The following is a 20,950-nucleotide window of genomic DNA, read 5'->3' on the forward strand; positions in this document are numbered from 1 at the left end:
CTGGCCATAGGCACAAAACTGCTGATCTGACCCAATGATTACCAAGTCAGAGGGCTTCCCAAGCATCAGAAAATTCACAGGGAAGCCTAATGTTCATCCCTCTGCCCTTCCTCCACAAACCGATCTCATGAAGGATTTTTAAAAAGAAGGCAGGTCAGTCAGCAATGTCCTATACAATTTCAGAGCTGGACAAGAGTTCGGATAGGGAAACTGAGGCCTTATAAGGTTAAGTGAGATGATGAAGGGCACAGAATCCTCCTGGACAGAGTCAGGGTTAGACCCTAATCCCACAACATGGTCAAAACCTTAAATTTTTTTAAATGTCACTTGATTTTCAGAGACACATTTCCCTTCTTACCAGAATTACTTCAAAAATGAGTGAGATCAGTTTGCTCTCTTCCACAAGTCTGTCAAAAAAAAAAAAAAAAAAGGTAAACACACATTAGATAGCTCATATTTAAACTGCCCTGATCAGGAGTACTGCAGCCCCATGTTTTACTGCTTAAATTTTTTGAGTGAGAACCAGATGATTAAATACTCATTTTTAACACATTTAACTATATCCATTAAGTACAAGAAATATGGGGCTCTTGGCAAGCGACTATTAGCTTAGCCTTATTGATCTGTAGCAAGTATAACCTCAAATACATTGACATTAATAAATGTAAAAATTAATTAAAACTCACAGTCATTATAATTATAAAGACTTTGAGAATAGGCAATGACAGCTGAAATCATGTGACCAACCCTCACCGCACAGTTAAATTATAAGTGTGCCACTCACAATCTTTCATATATGCCTCATTAGCTATCTTCTCAGCATTAATGAATGAATGTATAATAATTTTTAATCTTTTACTTAAAAAAAAAAAAAGAGTAGGCTCCAATCACCCAATAGATTTTGGGAATTTTCTCTCATAGAAACTAGTTATGTTATTATTATCTATTATATTATCTATTATGCCAAGTTTTTTTCACACCATTGAAGAGAAAAAGGCCTCAACCATCCTTACTAAAAACAATACTTCATTTTCTAAATATTCCTTCAGTCCAGGGCAGTCAACTTGTTTCTGTAAAGGGTCAGATGGCCAAGATTTTAGGCTTTGGTGGGCCACGCGCTCTCTACAGTGACTGCTTAACTCTGTCACTATAATGTAAAAGTAGGCATAAATTATACATAAATGAATAGGCATGGCTATGTTCCAATAAAATTTTATTTACAAAAACAGGTATGTGCCGTATTTGGCCCATAAGCTATAATTTGCTGATTCCTGGTTCTATTTTAAAAATAAACCAGATTCCTTCATTTTATTAGTGTTGAGTTCATATGATAAATGACAGCACTTAAGATAAGCATGCTGCCTTCATTGTGGGTATTACAGTTTGTCTATTTCACAGAAGATGCCAGGAGCATAGGAAAGGAATTTATCATCTAGCCCCCCTAGAGCTTGTCTGCCTATGATAATACACTGATAAAAGAAAAGCCTATGAGACTTACCAAAAAGAGATCGCAGTGTTTAGGGAAAGTGAGGCACAGGGAGGAGTCCCAAAGACTGGAGTGAGTACTTAGTGAGTACTTAGTGCCTCAGTATCTAGCAGAAATAAATGTAATTATTTCTGTAGTTTTAATATCTTAGGGGATAAGGTTTTGACTATAAATATTAAATTTATTTATAAATATTAAATTTATAAATATTACAAATATTAAATTTATTTATTCACTTTCTGAGGCAACTGAAGGCTTGGATGTGAGGCCGAATCTCCTTACACCATGTCTGGGCAGGATGGGAAATGCATAGACTCAAGACTGAGCACGACCTCGGGCCAGCACATTTCCAGGCTTCTTCCTTGGCTCCCAAGATGTTGACCACACTTTCCCTGAATTTATCTTTTTAAATTTTTATGACATATATTTTTAATTAGGCCTGGGCTGAAATAGCCAAGCACATACATCTGAGAGTTGCCCAAGCTCCCAAGCCAAGAAAGTCCTGGGAGCATGGGCTCCACTTTTCTCCAATGGTATCCAGAGGTGAGACCTCCTTCTTCTATACTCTCACCCCAACATTCAGATCCAGAAGCATCCACTCACAACACTAGTGCCCTCATGACAGTACTTTTAAATATACTCTACTGCTAGGACATGACTATAGAAACTACTATAATTTGTTCTGATGAATTAACTAGTCTTTCTCCAGGCTTCTGCATGAAGAGCAGGCTGGCCTGGACTACCTCTTCATGCCCCTTCAACTCCCAGTTCTAGCATGCCAGGTCTCACATGTTTCTGAATACCACCAAGCAAAACAGTTATTCCCTGATTGGACGGACATGATTCAGAACCATGTCTGGCAAATAAAAAGGGAGCTCGAGCTAAATAAAAGCACTTTAAGTTTAAACACACACATACACACACACACACACACACACCATTTCTATGAACTTTTCTGCGACTCATGAACTAAATGTAAATTAAAAAACAAAACAAAAACAACTCTCTAAAGCAAGTACAGAACAAAAGTTGCTGCAAATATTTACGACAATCTCAGGCAGTGTTTTTCCAGACTGTGGCAAGTGGCCAATAAGTGTGCTATGACATGAGTTCACTGATTAGCATTTTTTTTCCTTTAAGATTTTATTTATTCATGTGAGAGAAAGAGCAGAGACACACACACACAGAGAGAGAGGGAGAGAGAGAGAGAGAGAGAGAGAGAGAGCACATGGACAGTGGGGAGGGACAGTGGGAGAGGGAGAAGCAGGATCCCCACTGAACAGAGAGCCTACATGGGACACAATCCTATGAACCGAGCCGAAGGCAGACACTCAACCAAGTGAACCACCCAGGCACCCTGACTAGCATTTTCTTAATTAAAAATAATAAAATAAGAATATCCAAAGCTGTCACTCATAGTATGGTTCCGTAACATTTTTGTTTCAGTTTTAGCCCTATAGATGCATACTTGGTAGTGACATAAAATGCATTTTTTTTTATGTGGGTTATAGTTAGACATCTGAAATCCAAAGATTTTAGATTGCTTTAAAGACAATATTTGCCTCCCATGTACTCTTCAACTTTGATTTTTAAAACTGTCTCCTTATTTTAACCACCTCCTCTCATACCACTATAGTGGTACCAATTAGTGGCTCTGGTCTCCAGTGATCAAACCCTTGATGTGCTCTGTGTAATGGAGCAATCTTCTTGGAGCTCTCTTCCTTTGATTTGCACTCTGGAGAGCAGCCCTGGCGCTTAGGCCTCTGTAGAGCAAGAAGGACGAGGCTTACCTCCAAAGAAAGCTGATGTGGCAGTCTCAGGCACTTGTTCAGGCCGTAAGTCTTAAATCATCAGAGTAGACTTTTGCAAAAGGCTATCTTATTTTGGGGCTCCGTTTGGCGGTTGGCCACCATGATTTTAAATCACCAGTATCATTTTACTACATGAGCCTGTTATATCCTACATTCTAAAATAATAAAAATTATAGACAGCCTGAGGACAGGAAGTAAGAAGATTTATCTGTTTTTTTTTAATCAAAAAAAAACAAAAAGAGATCTTTCTGAAATTATCCCTAATCTTCAAAAAACTGCAAAGATATTAACTACAACACAGTATACTTTTCTTTATGTTAACCAACCAAGCACACTGTTTTTAAGTAATTCCAGATGAAAACTGAAATATTCTGCCCTCTCTGAATCCCAAATGTAGTTCATGGGACCACTTGATATAGTGGTTCTTTTTTTTTTTTTTTTGGAGGGGGAGATCTTCTTTGTTTTGTTTCTTCCCCTTAACAGTACAATTTAATAATAGATTGTACAGGGTTAAAGAGTTTTCCTTACAAAATTTTGATTCAGAAGATTCGCTGGGATTTCCTTTATCTGTGATCTATATTATTAACAAAGAGGCTGTTGTTTGAATTAGAACATTTTGAATAAACTTACATCTTTAGGATACATTATTTGGCATTTTAACTCCCTCCTGTGCCTAAAGTAATTGTCACTCTTAGTGTTGGGAAAGTTTCTTTGGTAAATTTTTTTTTGTTTTTTCTTTTTGTTTTGTTCTGTTTTTTGTTGTTGTTTTTTTGAGAAAGAGAATGCCCACCAGTGATGGGTGGAGGGAAAACAGGGAGGGGGAAAAGCAGACTCCCTGCTGAGCAGGAGCTGGATCCCAGGACCCTGGCATCATGACCTGAGCCAAAGGCAGACACTTAACCAACTGAGCGACCCAGGCACCCCAGTTTTGGGAAACTTTTTAGAAGTTTTATTTACTGATGCATGACAATTCAGACTAAATATAAAGTCTAGCAGCAGTTAGATATAAATGACTAAACACAATTTAGGTAGGAAAAGTAGGAAGAGAAAGAGTTCTCTGATTCTGTTCAGAGAGCTACCGAAATGAGAAGAAATTAATTTCGAACCATTGTTGGCATTTTTTTAACTTTCTTTTGAAACATAAAGACTATCTTGGGATGAACCAAGAACAAGAACTTAAAAAAAAAAGTAACTAAATAAAGTCCCTTGACCTACCCTACCATACTGCTATTTATTCAAAGAAAAGAAGAGCCAGGAAGAGGAGGAGATCCATGGAGGGGAAGGAAAGGATCTCTGCCCGCTCTGGGCTCAGGTTTGCAAGACAAAGAAAGCAGCCCCAACTATGATTAAATGGGTCTAAGGCGGAACCAGGTTTGGTCACAGAACAGTCATGTCTGCTTGCTAGCTTGCTTGAAGTTTTTATCTGCCCACCAGAGGTAGGGACGCAAGCACGAGAAGCCAAGAGGTCCCCACCAAGGGCTTTTCCATCCATTATCTCTGCATGTCAACAATTCACAGTGTCATACTGATCTTATTTATTGTTGCAGACTTTTTTTCCTGAAAACTATCTCAGTACTCAAATTATGACTAACCCTATTGAGCATTTGCCATGAGCTACTCTTATGAGCTCAAAATCTGTGCGTTCAAATTTGGGAGTCAAATGGCTTTACAGACACGCTGAACAGCAACCAGAGTTAATTAACTTCTAGCACAGATAAGGGAACCGAACTGGAAAAAGGCCAGCGAGCCCAGGCTGGGGAGAAGAGGTGTTTCACCAGCACTGAAGGAATTGGCCATTTAAAGTAAAGCGCGCCTACATGGAAAGGGTGAGCAGGAGGAACGGTGCAGCCGGAGTAGTAAAAGGACAATGTGAAAGATGGAGCAGAATGATGCAACCTTAAACTCCGTGCCAAGTCTGGGTTTTACCTACAGGTTACAGGGAGTTGATGAAGGATTTTAAGCAGAAGAATGACGTATAGGATTTGCTGTTCAAACTCTAATCTGATAGCAATGCGAGCAATGACCGGGGGAAGGAGTACAGTCCAGAACATTCCTACTCAAAGAATGGACTACAGACCAGAGCCAGCCTGCAAACTGTCACAGGTCTGTGACAAGACAACTATCCAAATCTGAAAAAGTAAGTTTTTGCCTGTTGGGTCTAACGATAAGAAATCTGAACTTTGCAGCAGTTTAAAACATGACCCCACTGAACTATGATGAAAAACGGGATATTTGCACAGCTTCAAAATAGTTCCCCACAAAGATACCTACATGGCAGAAATGTGGCAGACACCACCTTAACCAATAGAGCACGTTCCACATCACCAGAAATAAGATGACATCAAATATACATCCTGATATCAAGCACTGAGGAGGACACACCATTGCTTCTGAGGTACTTTTTCCAAAACTACAAACCTCGATCTAATCATGAAAAAAATGCTACTCAGATTGAGTGGCATCTTACAAAGTAACTTCCCAATGCAATTCTAAAGTGTTAAAGCCAGGGCCTCTGGGAGGCTCAGTCGGTTAAGCATTTGCCTTCAGTTCAGGTCCCAGGATCAAGCCCCACGTCTGGCTCCCTGCTCAGCAGGGAGTCGGCTTCTCTCTCTCCCTCTGCTCCTCCCCCTGCTCCTTCTCTCACTCTCTCAAATAAATAAGTAAATAAAATCTTTTAAAAAAATTTAAAAGCCATAAAAGACAAGAGTGAGGAGCTGTGCCCAACTTAGGGGGACTCCTACTAGAGAGAAGACTAAATGTAATGTGGGACCCTAGATCAGACTCAGGACTAGAAAAAGCGGCAAAAACTGGCAAAACTTGAAAAGATCTGCAGGTTAGTTAATATGATTATATCAGTGTTAATTTCCTGGGTTTTAATAACAGTGCTATTGTTCTGTAAGATGTTGACATTCGTGGAAGCTGGGTGAAAGGCATACACAAATTCTTTGTACTAATTCTGTAATTGTTCTGTAAGCCCCAAATTATCTCAATATTAAAAGTCTTTTGATTATGCTTTGTTTGTTTGGGTTGTCTTGTGTTGTGGTTCCCAAATCTTTAACTCTCCTCTCCGAGAAGTGGGATCTATGTTCGCTCCCCATGAGTCTAGGCAGGTTTGTAATGGCTTTGACCAACAGTGTAGTCACTGCATGACCTCTGCTTACATTCTGAGTGCATTTTCTAGATTTCAGTTTTATAACATCTTACAAATTATGTATTCTTGTTATCTGTTGCTGCATAACAAACTACCCCAAACTTAAGTGTCATAAAGCAATAACTATATTATGATGCTAACAACTTCTTTGGATCATGGATTTGGACAGAGCACACGGAGGATGACCTGTCCTTGCTCTCTGATGTCTGTTCCCCAACATCAGCTGGGAAGACACAAAAGCTGGGGGTGACTAGAACAGCTGAGGGGTTGGAAGCATTGGCAGGCTTCTTCACTCACATGTCACAGGGGGTGACTCAAGGAAGCCTCAGTTAATTCTGCCCACTGGATCACCTGCTGCTACCCTCTCCAAGTGGCCTAGCCTCTCACAGCATGGCAGACGGGTGCCAAGAGGGAGCATTCCTAGACAACCAGGTGAAACTGCCCAGGCTTACATAGTATCATTTTCATGGCATTCTAGATGGTTACAAGCCAGTCTTTAAGGTCAGCTTAGCCTCAAGTGGAGGAGAAATGGTCATCTCCTGATGGTGAGAGTTGAGGAAGAGCACATGAGATGGGAGAGACTTCTGTAGCTATCTCCGTAAGACTCAGTCTGCCCCGGCATTAGTCCACAACACACAAATTTTAAAAACGGTTTCTTCACCACAGATAGTGTGAGTAACATTAGTTTAGAGCCAGAGAGAACAGTTAACAGTTAATAGAACAGTTAATAGTTAATAGGCTACAACAGCAACCCAAAGGAGTCGTAACTGGGGCCTCGTATTTGATTTCTTTTGCTGAATAACAAATCAGCACAAACTCAGTGGCTTAAAGCAATACCCATTCATTGATTCAAAGTCCTGTAGGTCAGAAGCCTAGCTCAGCACGACTAGGGGATCCGCTCAGAGCGCCATAGATCTGGAACTAAGGTGTCAATGGTGCTAACTTCCCCTTGGGATACTGGGGACGAGAGGCTGTGTTTTCTTTTTCCTTTTTTTAAGATTTATTTATCTGAGAGTGAGTGAGCACAAGAAGGGGAAGGGCAAAGGGAGAAGCAGACTCCCCGCTGAGCATGGAGCCAGATGTGGGACTCAATCCCAGGACCCTGGGATCATGACCTGAGCTGAAGGCATATGTTTAACTGACTGAGCCACCCAGGCACCCCAGAGGATGTGTTTTCAACCACTCCTTCTTGTTTACAGAGTTCAGTTCCTTGCAGTTGCAGGACTGATGCCCCTCTTTCCTTGTTGGCTACCAGGCATGAGTCCCTCTAAGATCCTACACACCGCTCACATCCATGGTCCATGGACTCCTCTACCTGGAAGACCAGCAAAAGAGAACTCTCCTCCATGTCAAATCCTCGAGATTCAAATCTCTTTGACTTCCAAGACTCTGACCTCTGGGCCAGATTGAAATGACTCCTATGAGTAAGACCCACCCTGATGATCTCCATATTTTAAGGTCAACTAGTTCGGGACCTTAATTACATCTGCAATGCCCCTTCACAACAACACTAAATTACTGTTTCACTGAGTACCTGGGAGAAAGAGTGTATACACCTGCTGGGAACCTTGAAGCTCACCTGGAAATTCCATCTACTCCAGTGTCACCTCATCCTTGTTTCCTTTTTTAAGGAATAATTCAAATTTAGTTCTTCAAATAAGCTGCCTCTGGTCAACTTATGTAGAAGCCCTAAATAGATGCTAGACTTTTTAAAACTTCAACAATGCTGGTTAGGAGTTTGAAACTGAGCACTAGACTACAAACAAAGCTTTTTCATTTCTTATGACTTATATAATTTGCCAGCGTAGTGGACTAATACCAGTCATTTTAAATTAAAAAAAAAAAAAAAACTCTAACATCAAGTTGAATTTCAAATTACTGGCCCAGTGAATCAGCTTCAAAAAGAAATAGTTTCATAATGTATAGCTATGGCATGATATTATGTCTAGCCTGAAAGCAAGACTCTTTGTAATGTTTCTCCTTGAAATGTTTGCCCTTGCCTGCAATGCTTGCTAATCCTCTTGCACAGAATTGCAGAAGTCTTACCAATAGAGGTACACATCTAAGGAGATACTTTTCACAGGAAAAGGGCAGGGTTGAAATTTTAACAGCTCTAGCACAGAACATTTTTAGATTGGGCCATTTTACAAGGATCAAGTCCTTCGTATGGGAAGTGTTATACCTCTTCCTTAAAGAAGTTTATACCCCAGTGAGCAAAAAACATATACAATATAAAAATAACTTCCTTCAACTTATAAAGCGAACTGCTTCATTTCCTGAGAATGTCTCAAAATTAAGTTTTAGAATACAATGCTACCAGAATGCACCTCCCATGTACAGAATCCCCCATTGCCCCAAGGAGCATGAAAAGGATACAAATTTCAGTAAGAAACTATGGCTAAGCAAAAAGCAAGTGTTTTCTAGGGGCGCCTGGGTGGCTCAGTGGGTTGGGCCACTGCCTTCGGCTAGGGTCATGATCTCGGAGTCCTGGGATCGAGTCCCGCATCGGGCTCTCTGCTCAGCAGGGAGCCTGCTTCCCTCTCTCTCTCTCTGCCTGCCTCTCTGTCTACTTGTGATTTCTCTCTGTCAAATAAATAAATAAAATCTTTAAAAAAAAAAAAAGCAAGAGTTTTCTAAGAGAAAGAATATTTATATAGGAATTTTTAAACTGTATGTACATATGTTCCATATGTACAAAATGCTTTTGTACCCATTACCTCAACAAATACCCAGTACAGGCCTGGGACGACCCACATCTGTTGAACAAGGCCCCAGCCTGTTTCTATAACAGAAAGGACAGCCGGTGAGATGGAGGAGCCGGACTCCAGAGGCTCTCCACACAGTACGTGGACCTCACGTACAAAATCTTCCTGACTCCTTCTAATTCTGAGTGCTATAAGGTGTCTGAAAGTCACATTTTGTGCAGGGCCTTACACTCACTGTCCCTGCACAGGCAACAACATTCTTGTTCACCAACCAAGGGCTTTTGGCCCCTCATAACACCCTTTCTGTTCTGCCTAGGTCCTGGGCCTTTACCCTCTTATCTTTCTGAACACTGTGGCTCTGTAGCTGGTCTCTTTTCTGTAGTAATTCTTTGAATCCTTGGCACTCTCCCCAGGACATGGTTCTGTTCTGGTCACACAGCTCCACATTCACACTCCAGGTGAGAAGCATGTTGTTTCTTGCACCAGAGCTGGGAGGGGACTGAACGGAAGGGGGTGGGCGAAAACACTATAAGTAAGACAAGAAAGATAAAAGGACTGGCAAGAGCACAAAGCAGAGACAAGTCCCCGGAGGACCACCAGATTTCACACGCGGCCAGCATCTCCTTTTCCCCTATAGACATGAGCCCAACACTAGGGAAGAGCAATTGTATAAGAGATAATCCTTAAATTCTTTTCAAATTAATGTACCTGCTTATATTCTATGATCCCTTGTCCTATTACTTAATGAAATGCAAGAGAATTTTTAAATTACTTGAAGTCAGGCTAAGATCTCTTAGAATTTTTAAATTACTTGAAGTCAGGCTAAGATCTCTTTTCTTTGGCTACCAGGCACGATATTAATATCTACTGGGTACCCATTACATGCCATGCGTTGAGCTAAGTTAAAGCTACAGCAAGTACTGTGAAGGGGGCGCCTGTCTAGCTCAGTTGGTAAAGTGAATGACTTTTGATCTTGGGTTGTAAGTTCAAGCCCCACATTGGGTGTAAAGTTTACTTAAAATCTTATAAAAGAAAAAAAAAGTACAGAAGGGACATTAGAAATACAGTTGACCCTTGAATAACACAGTAAGTAAGGATACTGACACCTGCATAGTTGAAAAATCCATGTGTAACTTCTGACTCCCCCAAAACTTAACTAGTAATAGCCTACTGTGATCTGAAACCTTACTGATAACATAAACAGCCCATTACCACATACTTTGTATGTTATATAATTATATACTCTATTCTTACAATAAAGTAAGCTAGAGAAAAAAATGTTAAGGAAAGCATAAGGAAGAGAAAATGCATTTACAATACTGTACTGTATTTATCGGAAAAAAATCTGCATATGAGTGGGCCTATGCGGTTCAAACCCATGTTGTTCAAGAGTCAGCTATAGACTTTTCTGAGGAGCATAACAAAGTCTTTGAATTGAAACCTATAATGACAATAGTAGTAAACAGAGACCGCACAATTACTGTGTGGAATATGTTCCCAAGGCTGCACATGTGGTAATTCACCAGATTCTAACAAAGAAAACGAAAATCCCCCGTGCCTGCCTGACTTGAGCCACGTGTCAGCCAAAGATGGTTGCGCTCAGGGTAGGACAAAAGTTGGAGGGAGCCCCAGCATGGGGGACCAGCAGAGGCACTGAATGCTGTGAGGAAAACATAAGATATATATTATTGAAAATATATTATTGAAAAATATTTTAAGGCTCAAGATGGAAAACCATGAACCACATGATAAGTCGTTAAGTCCTCCAAGGAGGACTTAATCTTCAATATCATAACTAGAAAAATTAACCAACTCCCAGAAGCAGAAAGGAATCTGCTCGAACATTGATCAACATATGTTGGACTTAACGTTGGTCTCTGTGGTCTAATAGCAAATAGTCTTTTTTGACGCATCTTAAATGTGACAAAGGCTTGTATAGCTGCTGGCTTACCAATGGCAATGATCCCATTTTTGATTGCGGACTTATTTTACGAAGATTTTGTAAGTTTACCTTTGTATACAGGTGATTTGAACTGTGAAACCTGTACCATAACACAGGGTGGACTAGTTGGTCTTGTTTTGGGTGGTCTGTACACTGTTATTTTGGCTATACCTGTGAACTGTGGCCTAGCAGCCAGGTATGAGTCAGCCCCGCTACCAGGGAAAGGAAACTTCTTAACTTACTGGACTAGAATTTCTAAGCCTGTCTTTAGAAAGATGTTATTTCCCGTTTTGCTCTAGACTATGTTTGCAGCATACCTTGGATCTAGACAATATAAACTAATTATAAAGGCCCTTCAGTTACCTGAACCTGGCCTAGAAATTCAGTGACTGTTAAACAAACGTGTACACAAAAATAAAATTATAATGTATGAAAAAAAATCCTAGGAGTCAGGTCAGATGATGATGTTGACGAATTTTGTTTGTTTCACATGAGAAACTGAGACATGAGGAAGTAAACTGGTCAAGTGACAAGGAGGACAGCTTAGATTACACCCCACAGTACAGGTATTACCTGAGCTGAATCTTGAAAGAGGAGTAGGTTATTGACAGGCAGAGAATGGATGAAGCAGGAGGAGGAAGAGGAGGACAGGTAGGGATGAATTATGTCCTGGGTAAAGGGAACAACAGCATGACAAAGGGCAAAATTGGAATGGGCTCATTATAGGCAATCAAAAGCAAGTGAACAGGCACATTTGCTGTAGTAGTAGAAGTAGTAAAGGGAAGATAATTAAAGATCAGGCTGGAGGAATAAACCAGGGCAGATCACAAGAGATCTTACTAGCTATGCCAAGGAGCTTAAACTTTATCCTCTGGGTGGGGACTGGTAAATTCCAGGCTTCCTATTGTTCACCTATTATTTCTATGGCCCACAAGCTACAAATGGCTGTTATGTTTCTAAATAGTTGGGGAAAAAATCAAAAGAATATTTCATGACATATGAAACTGTATGAAATTCAAATTTCAGTTTTCATAAATAAAGTTTAACTGAAACACAGCCATGCTCGTTCATTTACATACTGTCTCTGGTTGCTTTTACACTGCAATGCCAGGGCTGAGTAGCTGCAACAGAGCCCATATGGCCAGTAATGCCTGAAATATTTACTATCTGGTCTTTTAGAGAAAGCTTGCCAAGCCCTACTCTAGGTAACTAGGAGCTGCTAAGCGGCTGATTAAGGTGAAATGGTATCGTTACCAGCTTTATAGTTTTACAACGATTATTCAGGCCAGAGTGAAGAGGATGAACTGGAAATAAAAAGGACTGGGAATAGGGGCTCCTGGGTGGCTCAGTGGGTTAAATCCTCTGCCTTCAACTCAGGTCATGATCCTGCGGTCCTGGAGCCCTGCATCGGGCTCACTGCTCAGTGGGGAGCCTACTTCCCCTCTCTCTCTGCCTGCTTCTCTACCTACTTGTGATCTCTGTCTGTTAAATAAATAAATAAAATCTTTAAAAAAAAAGGGGGGGGGGGTCCGGGAACAGAAAGATCAGTTAGCTGACAGTGACTATTCTCAACATAAGAGGTGATAAGCACCAACACAGGCAGAAATGGGAAAAGAAAAATGAGAACTATCAATAAGGTTGTATCAGTGGGATTTCTACTGGATGCAGAAGAGGAAGAGGAGGGAAGGAATACAGAATGACTCCAGGTGCCTGATCTGTCCCACCTGGGGTTACCACCATGACTAACACCAGAACAATCCCCATCACAACAAGCAACCTCACAGGAACTCCTATGCATCACACACTGGGTGTAATCAGTGCTCTATCTCTCACCTAATCCTTTACCATGATGTAGGAAGGAGTCACCTTGTTCTATAGAGAAGAAAACGAACACTAAACCTTATACAAGGTAACATAGCTAGTTTCTGAGTTCACGATATTAACTGCTCTAAGATACTATGATATATAGAGGGAAAACTTACTTTGGTTAAGAAAATGAATTAAGTTCTGAAAGATGAGTGACAAGTCAACTGAGGGCAGAAACTCAAGGCACACCAACATTTAAAGAATCGGCAGAAAAAAAAAAAACAACACCCAATGGTGTCAAGGTTCACAGAATGCAGGAAGCAAGGGTGTCCGTGGAGTGGAATGGAGAGAGTCAAAAAGAACACCTTAACACCCTGCTCAATCTCCTGGATATTCAGATCTTAGGTTCAGTCCCAGTTTCTATAAGTTATGCTTGTATTATATGGAGTAACTCCCCAAACTCACTTCAGGAGTCATTTCTAAGATCAATAAATGATACTATGGTACAAACAAACAAACAAAATAGAGTGATGATCAATTGGAAGCCACTAAACCAAAGGCTACATTGCTGACTTTCAAACCCACAAGATAGGTGATGGATTATCATTCATGTTAATGTTTGATAAGAACCACCAGCCTGGGGGCGCCTGAGTGGCTCAGTCAGGTAAGCAGCTGCCTTCAGTTCAGGTCATGATCCTGGGGTCCTGGGAACGAGTCCCACATCTAGCTCCCTGCTGAGTAGAGAATCTGTTTCTCCTCTTCCCTTTGCCTGCTCGTGCTTGCTCTCTTTCTCAAGTAAGTAAAATCTTAAAAAAAAAAAAAAACTACCAACCTCTATGAGTGTGTTTTTAACAAATTTTTTCCTGATTCTATAAAATAATTATTAAAAATCATATCAAAAATAGGCAAGATCTGAGTAGGCATTTTTCCAAAGAAAACATACAGATGGCCAACAGGTACATGAAAAGATGCTCAACATCATTAATCATCAGGGAAATGCAAATCAAAACCACAATGAAATTATCTCCTCACATCTGTTAAAATGACTTATCAAAAAGACCAGAAATAACAATGTTGGTGAAGATGTAGAAAAAAAGAGTACTCTTGTGCCCTTTTGATCGGAATATAAATTGATACAGCCACTGTGGAAAACAACATATTAGTTTCTTGAAAATTAAAATAGGACATCATATGATTCAACAATTCTACTTATGGGTATTTATCCAAATAAAACAAAAGCATTAATTTGAAAAGATATATGCACCCTCATGTTCATTGCAGCCTTCTTTAAAAATGCCAAGCTATAGAAGCAGTCCAAGTGTCCACTGATACACCACACACACACACACACACACACACACACACATACAGTAGTATATTATGCAGCTAATTAAAAAAAAAATAAAAATCTTGGGGCACCTGGGTGGATCGGTGGGTTAAAGTCTCTGCCTTCAGCTCAGGTCATGATCTCAGGGTCCCGGGATCGAGCCCCGCATTGGACTCTCTGCTCCGTAGGGAGCCTGCTTCCCTTCCTCCCTCTCTGCCTGTCTCTCTGCCTACTTGTGATCTCTGTCTGTCAAAAACATAAATAAGACCTTTAGAAAAAAATCTTGCCATTTCCAACAATACAGATGGACCTTAAAGGCATTACTGTAAGTGAAATAAGGCAAAGACAATTACTATATGATCACACTTAAATATAGAATCTAAACAAAACAAATCAACAAACCAAACAAAACCAAGCTCACGGATACAGAGGAAAGACTGGTGGTCGCCAGAGGTAAGGGCTGGGTGGGTGCGGGAGAAAAGTGTGAACTGTTTTGATTTTTTCTTACACTTTAAATAAATTGACTATAAGTAAACGAACAAATGAGAAAAGAACAAGGTAGGCAGATATACTCTATCAGTTACCAACATTTTTTATAAACTTCACTATAATGGAGTATGGTATTAGTTTAAAACCTCCTACAGATCAAATTAGGATGGAGAGAAAAAGATCTTAATTTTATAGACTTATTTATATAAAATTATCTATATAAAATCGAGAAATACAGAAGTATAAAATATAGTATTTTACCAAATGTTACCTTTGGGAAAAACAGAAAAACATTGCAAGACAATATTGCAGTCCCAGTGCTGTAAGAGAATCATTAATAAATTCTGATGTATTATTTACTTGTCTTTCTCTATTCATACAAGGCATAGGGTCCACCTCACCTGGAAAATCTCAGCTACCATTTCTTGTGCATGTATTCTGACCCCTACTCAGCCATGCCTCATTTAATGTCTAATGAACACTTACAGAGAAGACCCTGAAGCACAGGCTGGTGGGCAATTTTCCCACAGCCACTCACAATCCAGGAATGGATCTGGGATTAGAACTGGAATCTGCCTAATTTAAGGTGTATTGCATCCAAATAGGGGATGGGAGAAAATGGTCAACTCATACCACATATATGGGGCTTATTAAAAACATTTTCCCATATCAATAAACCATAGTTTTCTAACCTACAAGGTATTTAGCTAATCCTCTATGGATGGATCCTTGTTTTCCACTCTTCTAGTATTCAGTAGGGGGAAAAAACCCAAATGTAGTGGTTAAGGGATCACTTCAAAGGAGTTCAAATCCTCATTCAATAGTCCTAAGCTCTGTGATCCTAGTAAGTATATCAACTCCAAGCTTACTTTCTTTGCATATAATAGCACTGTCTACTTCATTTTGTGAGGCTGAAGATTAAATATGGTTGTGCACATGAGTTATCCAACACTGTCTGGAACATAAGCAGCTCTCTTTGAAGACAGTTACTAGTTGTCTTCACTTTCATTGTTGTTGTTGTTGTTGTTGTTGTTGTTTATTAGAGAGAGAGAGAAGAAGAGAGAGCCTGAGAGGGAGCAGTGGGGGAGGGACAGAGAGAGAAGGAGAGAGAGAATCTTAAGCAGGCCCCATGCCTAGCGCAACACAGAGCCTGACACAGAGCCCAACACGGGGCTCAACACAGGGCTCAATCCCATGACCCTGAGATCATGACCTGGGCTAAAACCAAGAGTCAGATGCTTAACCGACTGAGCCACCCAGGTGCCCCACCTTTCATTGTTGTTTTAAATAATGTATCAATGGACATCCTTGTACACCAATATTTGTGCATATCTTTTACTGTTTTCTTAAGCTATATTCCTCGAAGTGGAACCAAAGGACATTTAAGATTTAACACATACTGACAGTCTGCAAGTCACAAAAGCTGTACTAACATAGGAAAGTGCAAGCTTCACTAATCTCTCAACAAGAGTTTTTTTTTTTTAAAAAAAAAAAAAAAAAACCCTGACAATTTGACTTCTTTATTATCTAAATGGAATTTTCTTGATTCTTAATTGGGTTACTCCTTTTCATATTTATTGTTAGAAATGCCCTTTTCATGCCCTTTGTCCATTTTCCCTTTGAGCTACCCTACTTTAGAATTTCAAAATAACTAATGAAGTTTGTCCCTAAAATCTGACCATTTTGCTTACTTTGTAACAGTTGGGTTAAGCTGGATTTATGACTTCAAGCAGACAGAAGAAATGCACACGCATAAAATGGTACATTTTGAGGGTATGAGGTGTCTCAGAGGCATTTACCTCATTGAAGAGCCATGGTTAGTCTCCTTCACTGCCTGGGGTTTTTTTCCTATGTAAGACTCTATGGCAAAAAATCTTAAGTGATAACACATGTTCAAGATGGCAATAAAACTGTGCCAGGAAAGTCACAGAACATTTGAAACTCAGACCACTGTTTAGTCTGGCAACTCTTGTGCTCTTTAATTATATCACAAAGGCCCCGTCTGTACAGCAAACACTGTAATATATTCTGACCAATAACTGTCATCACATAAAATCAGGAGACTTGATAAGGAAGAGGATTTGGTATTGAGAGTCTGTGCTTTATGCCTCATGTTACATTCCATTCAGTTGGGCTTCGCTTTGTTCTATGGAGTTGACAGTGACAGGTGTACTCAATATATTCACAGACAATGCATGACTTTATCAAGAGCAGATAAACAACAACAAAAATGAGTCTGTAGCACATGTACTATACTATTGATTAACCTCTGTACTAGATCATTCTCGTCAACATAGAAATGTCTCTAAAATATCGCTCATCCTGAAAAAAAAAACAAGAAATGCCTGTGACTCCATATCTCCTTCTAGCTCCCCATTTTTCAGCTCTCCTTTAGAGGAAAACTCTCTCTAGATTTACTGGGGTTCCCTGTCTCCACCTCATCATTCCCTCTGCAATGAACCCCACCAAACTCTTACCCCACATGCTTGTGAAAATAACCCTTCAAGAAGTTACTCCTGTTGCCACTATAACCATTACTTCTCCATCCTCATCTTAGGGACACTCTCCAGAGCATCTGACGCTGTGAGTACTTCCCTCCCTCTTCAAACCCTGAAAATCAGAGGCTTGCTTCTTTACTTATGAAGCTAGCATTCACGCAGCCAGTCAACTCTGCCACCTTCCCAGGGAAACTCTGAGCGCCCTCTCAAAAACAGTGGGTCCCAATCCATCACTCCCCATTCTCTAACCCTGCTCTCTGTTCTTTATACCACTAACTGAAATTCAGACTTTTTTTTTTTTAAATCAATTTCCCTGCTTATTGTCTATGATCCCCTCAGAATCATAAGCTTCATGAAAACCAGGACCGTGTCTGTTCTATCTCAGTGAACACAACTCTTTGTTGGGTGACTCAAGGAATAAATGAATAATATTAACTTTTCTTGCAGGTAGAAAATTGTCAGAGCTCACTCTGTTCTGAAGGTCCATAATTCTATGATGGAAATAAACTGCAAAACTTCAAGAGCTTCTGTAGAGAACTGAAAAGAAAGCAAACGAACTTTCCTGTGGGCAAGAAAGGAAATACTTCAGGAGAAAATGGTAGGTATCATTTTGTTAAAGATGATGGTATCTATGAATGTCTAGTTAAACACAGGAGGAGGCATCTGTGAATTATTGTTGATTAGAGCCCCCAAAATACCAGGGCCTGTTCTGACTAAATGCATCCACTAAATGCTGGCTTCTGACATGACATTCAGTGAGCTGCTCAAGTCTGGGCACCAAGGGGCCAGAAACACCAGCATGGAGGGCTCCCAGCCAGGTGCTGCCTGTCACTCCACTCCCTAAAGAGAGCTGTCACTGAGCCCACATGAGTCAGAAAAGGAAAACTGAAATGACCAAGCATATAGGCTGTTATGAAAATATTAAAAGATTAATTTGTTTCTGACAAGAGATCCAAACTGTCTCCAGGGACCCAAGTGAACCCCATACAGTAAGGACAGGCAATGAAATGCTTACCAGCTCACCAGCTCATGAACTTGGGGGAAACTCCATGACGGTAAGCAAGATGATGGAAGAAAATAATCAGAAGCGTGTATTTCCACTAGTAGCAGGCAGAAACAATGTTAAGAGTTGTTGGGTTTTTGGGTTTTTTTTTTTTTTTTTTTTTCCGGAAAACATAACGCTGAAACAGATTTCAATTACCATTTATTTTCCCCACACATCATTTAGGAAAAGAGAATGCCCTGGATCAGTTCCTAAAGTTTTAGGAGGATATCCTTCCATAATTCTATCAGAAACAGAAGGAGAGAATTAATTGAATGTTGGGGTGGAAGGAGTGAATTAAATGAATGTTTACTCCATGAGTGCTTACATAAACACTTACGTTTTCCCTATAGGAAACACTGAGATGAATTATAGCATGATTAACATAGTAAGGAGGGATTTCAACCCAACTGGTGTGCTCTAAGTTATAAACACAGGAGGGTCCCAAACCTGGGAAGATGAGGTAAAGAAGAGGTTCCATTGAACCGGGAACCAGGATATTATTAACCACATTTATGCCAGGAGCTGCCACAGTGATAAAAATCAAAGAACAATGGTGCCAGAACCTAGTGATGATGGCAGAGGGACACAAAGGAGAATCATTTGCTCTTAACAGATCCACGTGACAGTGAAGTTGACTGTGTTGAGGAACTGGACCACTCTTCTAAGTAAACATGAGGCAATAAAACTGAAAACTAGATGACTTCAAAGTCCACTGTGATTTCCCCTTGGGTTTGTTTTTGAAAAAGTGGCTCTGCTGGGTAGTCCAAAGAACAACAGACCATAGTCTGATCCAAATCCTGACCTTCAAACTGACTTGAAGTTCAGTCACCAATTCCCTCTGGGACTTCATTTTCCCTGTGTATAAAATGAAGACATTAGCCCAGTGTACTAATAAAGTCTTTTTATTCTGTACTTTTGTCTCTTTAACATCTTGAGGACTTGCTAATTCTGGAGGGAATGCCCCTCCCAGAGCCAGCTGATTCTTAGAGAAAGCAAACAACTCTCCTTTGAGCTTGCCTTTCCTGTGCAAACCAACCAACCCAAAGCCATAACCCCAACGACCTCCTTCATGGCACTTTCTACTCCTAAGTGGGGCCCACACCCCAGGGCCAGGTACCAGCCCAGAGCTGGCCCCTACTTACCCCAGGGGAAGGTACCAGATGACTAGAGACAGCCCCTATACTTCCACAACCCCATGAAATTATTCAAAATAGTCAAGCCTAAATCTGCTCACCCATTCCTTCCTTTGTAAACTACAATAAGGGCTCTGCTCCACATTTGCCTCTCACTTCCTCTGACTCTTGACTGACCCTGCTGCTTCTTCATGTGGCCACCTTTGGCATGGTATGCCCCCTCCTCTTTGGATCTGTGAGTATAATAAGCTTTCTTTTCCAGGACAGTTTTCACCTGATCTACTGAACTTACCACACTACACCTTACCACATCAACATCAAAAAATCTACATTTTATAACACCAAGAAAATCTCTAAAGTTCCCTAACAGCTCAAAAATTCTAATATTTCTACATTCTCATGAATAAAGGTTAAAAAAAAAAAAAAAGAGTTCTGTTCCTTTAGATCAGGGTTCAGGAAACACTGTGTGAAAAGGGCTAGAAAGTAAATATTTCAGGCTTTGCCGGACCCAAGGTCTGACTCAGATGCATCTGTGTGTTTGTAAATTTTACGAATCTTTAAATATGTCAATATCACTCTTACCTTACAGACCATACAAAAAGAGGCTGCAAGCCAGCTGGCTCTGTGGACCACAGTTTGCCAGTCTCTTTAGATGTCAAGGGTCTCTTTAGATCTCAACAGATCTGAGGACATCTTGTGAAACACAAAAAGCTTTACTGAATCCCCACTCAGACTAACTATGGCCCTACGACACACAACTGGGAAAGCACTATTTACCAAGGTGTACAATGAACTCTAAGTGCTTTCTTTCAATGTAAATGTCACAGCAAAAAAAGTCAACTGAGACCATCCACTCTAACCTAGAAATAGCTTTCCATTGCAAGGTGCTGTTCTACTCAGTTTTCAAAGACAGTTAACCACCACTAGCAGCTGAAGAAGAACTTCCCTGGAAAAAAAAATAAAATGCTGAACTTCTCTGAGAGCAAAACAACATTTCTAACTCTTAAAAGGATAATCTCGATGGAAGTACACAAAATACCCCAGCAAAGTGGATCATTAGGGCAATTTTAATTTAATTTCCAAATTCTTCTCAATATTTAAGGACCAAAGATGTATGTGTTAAACAAGGGTGCAGTACAATAATCCCAAATAAAGGCAGAGAGAGAAAAAAAAAAACAAAAATAAGTAAATAATAAAGTTTTGGGTTCAAGGAACTGATGAAAGGCACAAATCCAAAATCATTCAGTATTTTTAATCTTTTATGCTTGCTTTATCCCCTGAAATGACTGTACTTTAGTAAGAAGTATAGATATGTGCCCAGTTTGAACAAGTGGTTAGGAACACTCGAACATGGGCTATGTCCATGAGAGGAAAGAGAAGGTAAAAAATAGATGCTCAAAGTCTCGGTGCCTATTGGAAAAACTTTGTGTATTATTCTGCGAGTGCTCATAAAGAATAAATGGGGAAGCCACAGAAGAGTGACCCTAGAATAGAAATGGGAGCCACAAAGACGCAGAGACTGACTTGCTCCTCATGATGGGGCTTTTTGATATCCAT

At 40.2% G+C, this 20,950-nt stretch overlaps 1 protein-coding gene and 1 pseudogene across 4 annotated transcripts in view; one reads left to right on the forward strand and one right to left on the reverse strand.

Annotated features, from left to right (window-relative positions):
- The window catches only part of ULK4 (unc-51 like kinase 4), a 653,153-nt gene that overhangs the window by 355,456 nt on the left and 276,747 nt on the right, over window positions 1–20,950 (reverse strand). For all 4 annotated transcript variants that reach the window (XM_059390725.1, XM_059390726.1, XM_059390724.1 and 1 more), the window contains one exon: window positions 359–407. In XM_059390725.1, coding sequence (XP_059246708.1) covers window positions 359–407 — 49 coding nt within the window. The remainder of the gene's footprint in view (window positions 1–358; window positions 408–20,950) is intronic.
- LOC132012532 (transmembrane protein 126A-like) lies at window positions 10,880–11,484 on the forward strand (annotated as a pseudogene).

Source organism: Mustela nigripes, chromosome 2 (assembly GCF_022355385.1).
Source record: "Mustela nigripes isolate SB6536 chromosome 2, MUSNIG.SB6536, whole genome shotgun sequence".
NCBI lineage: Eukaryota > Metazoa > Chordata > Mammalia > Carnivora > Mustelidae > Mustela > Mustela nigripes.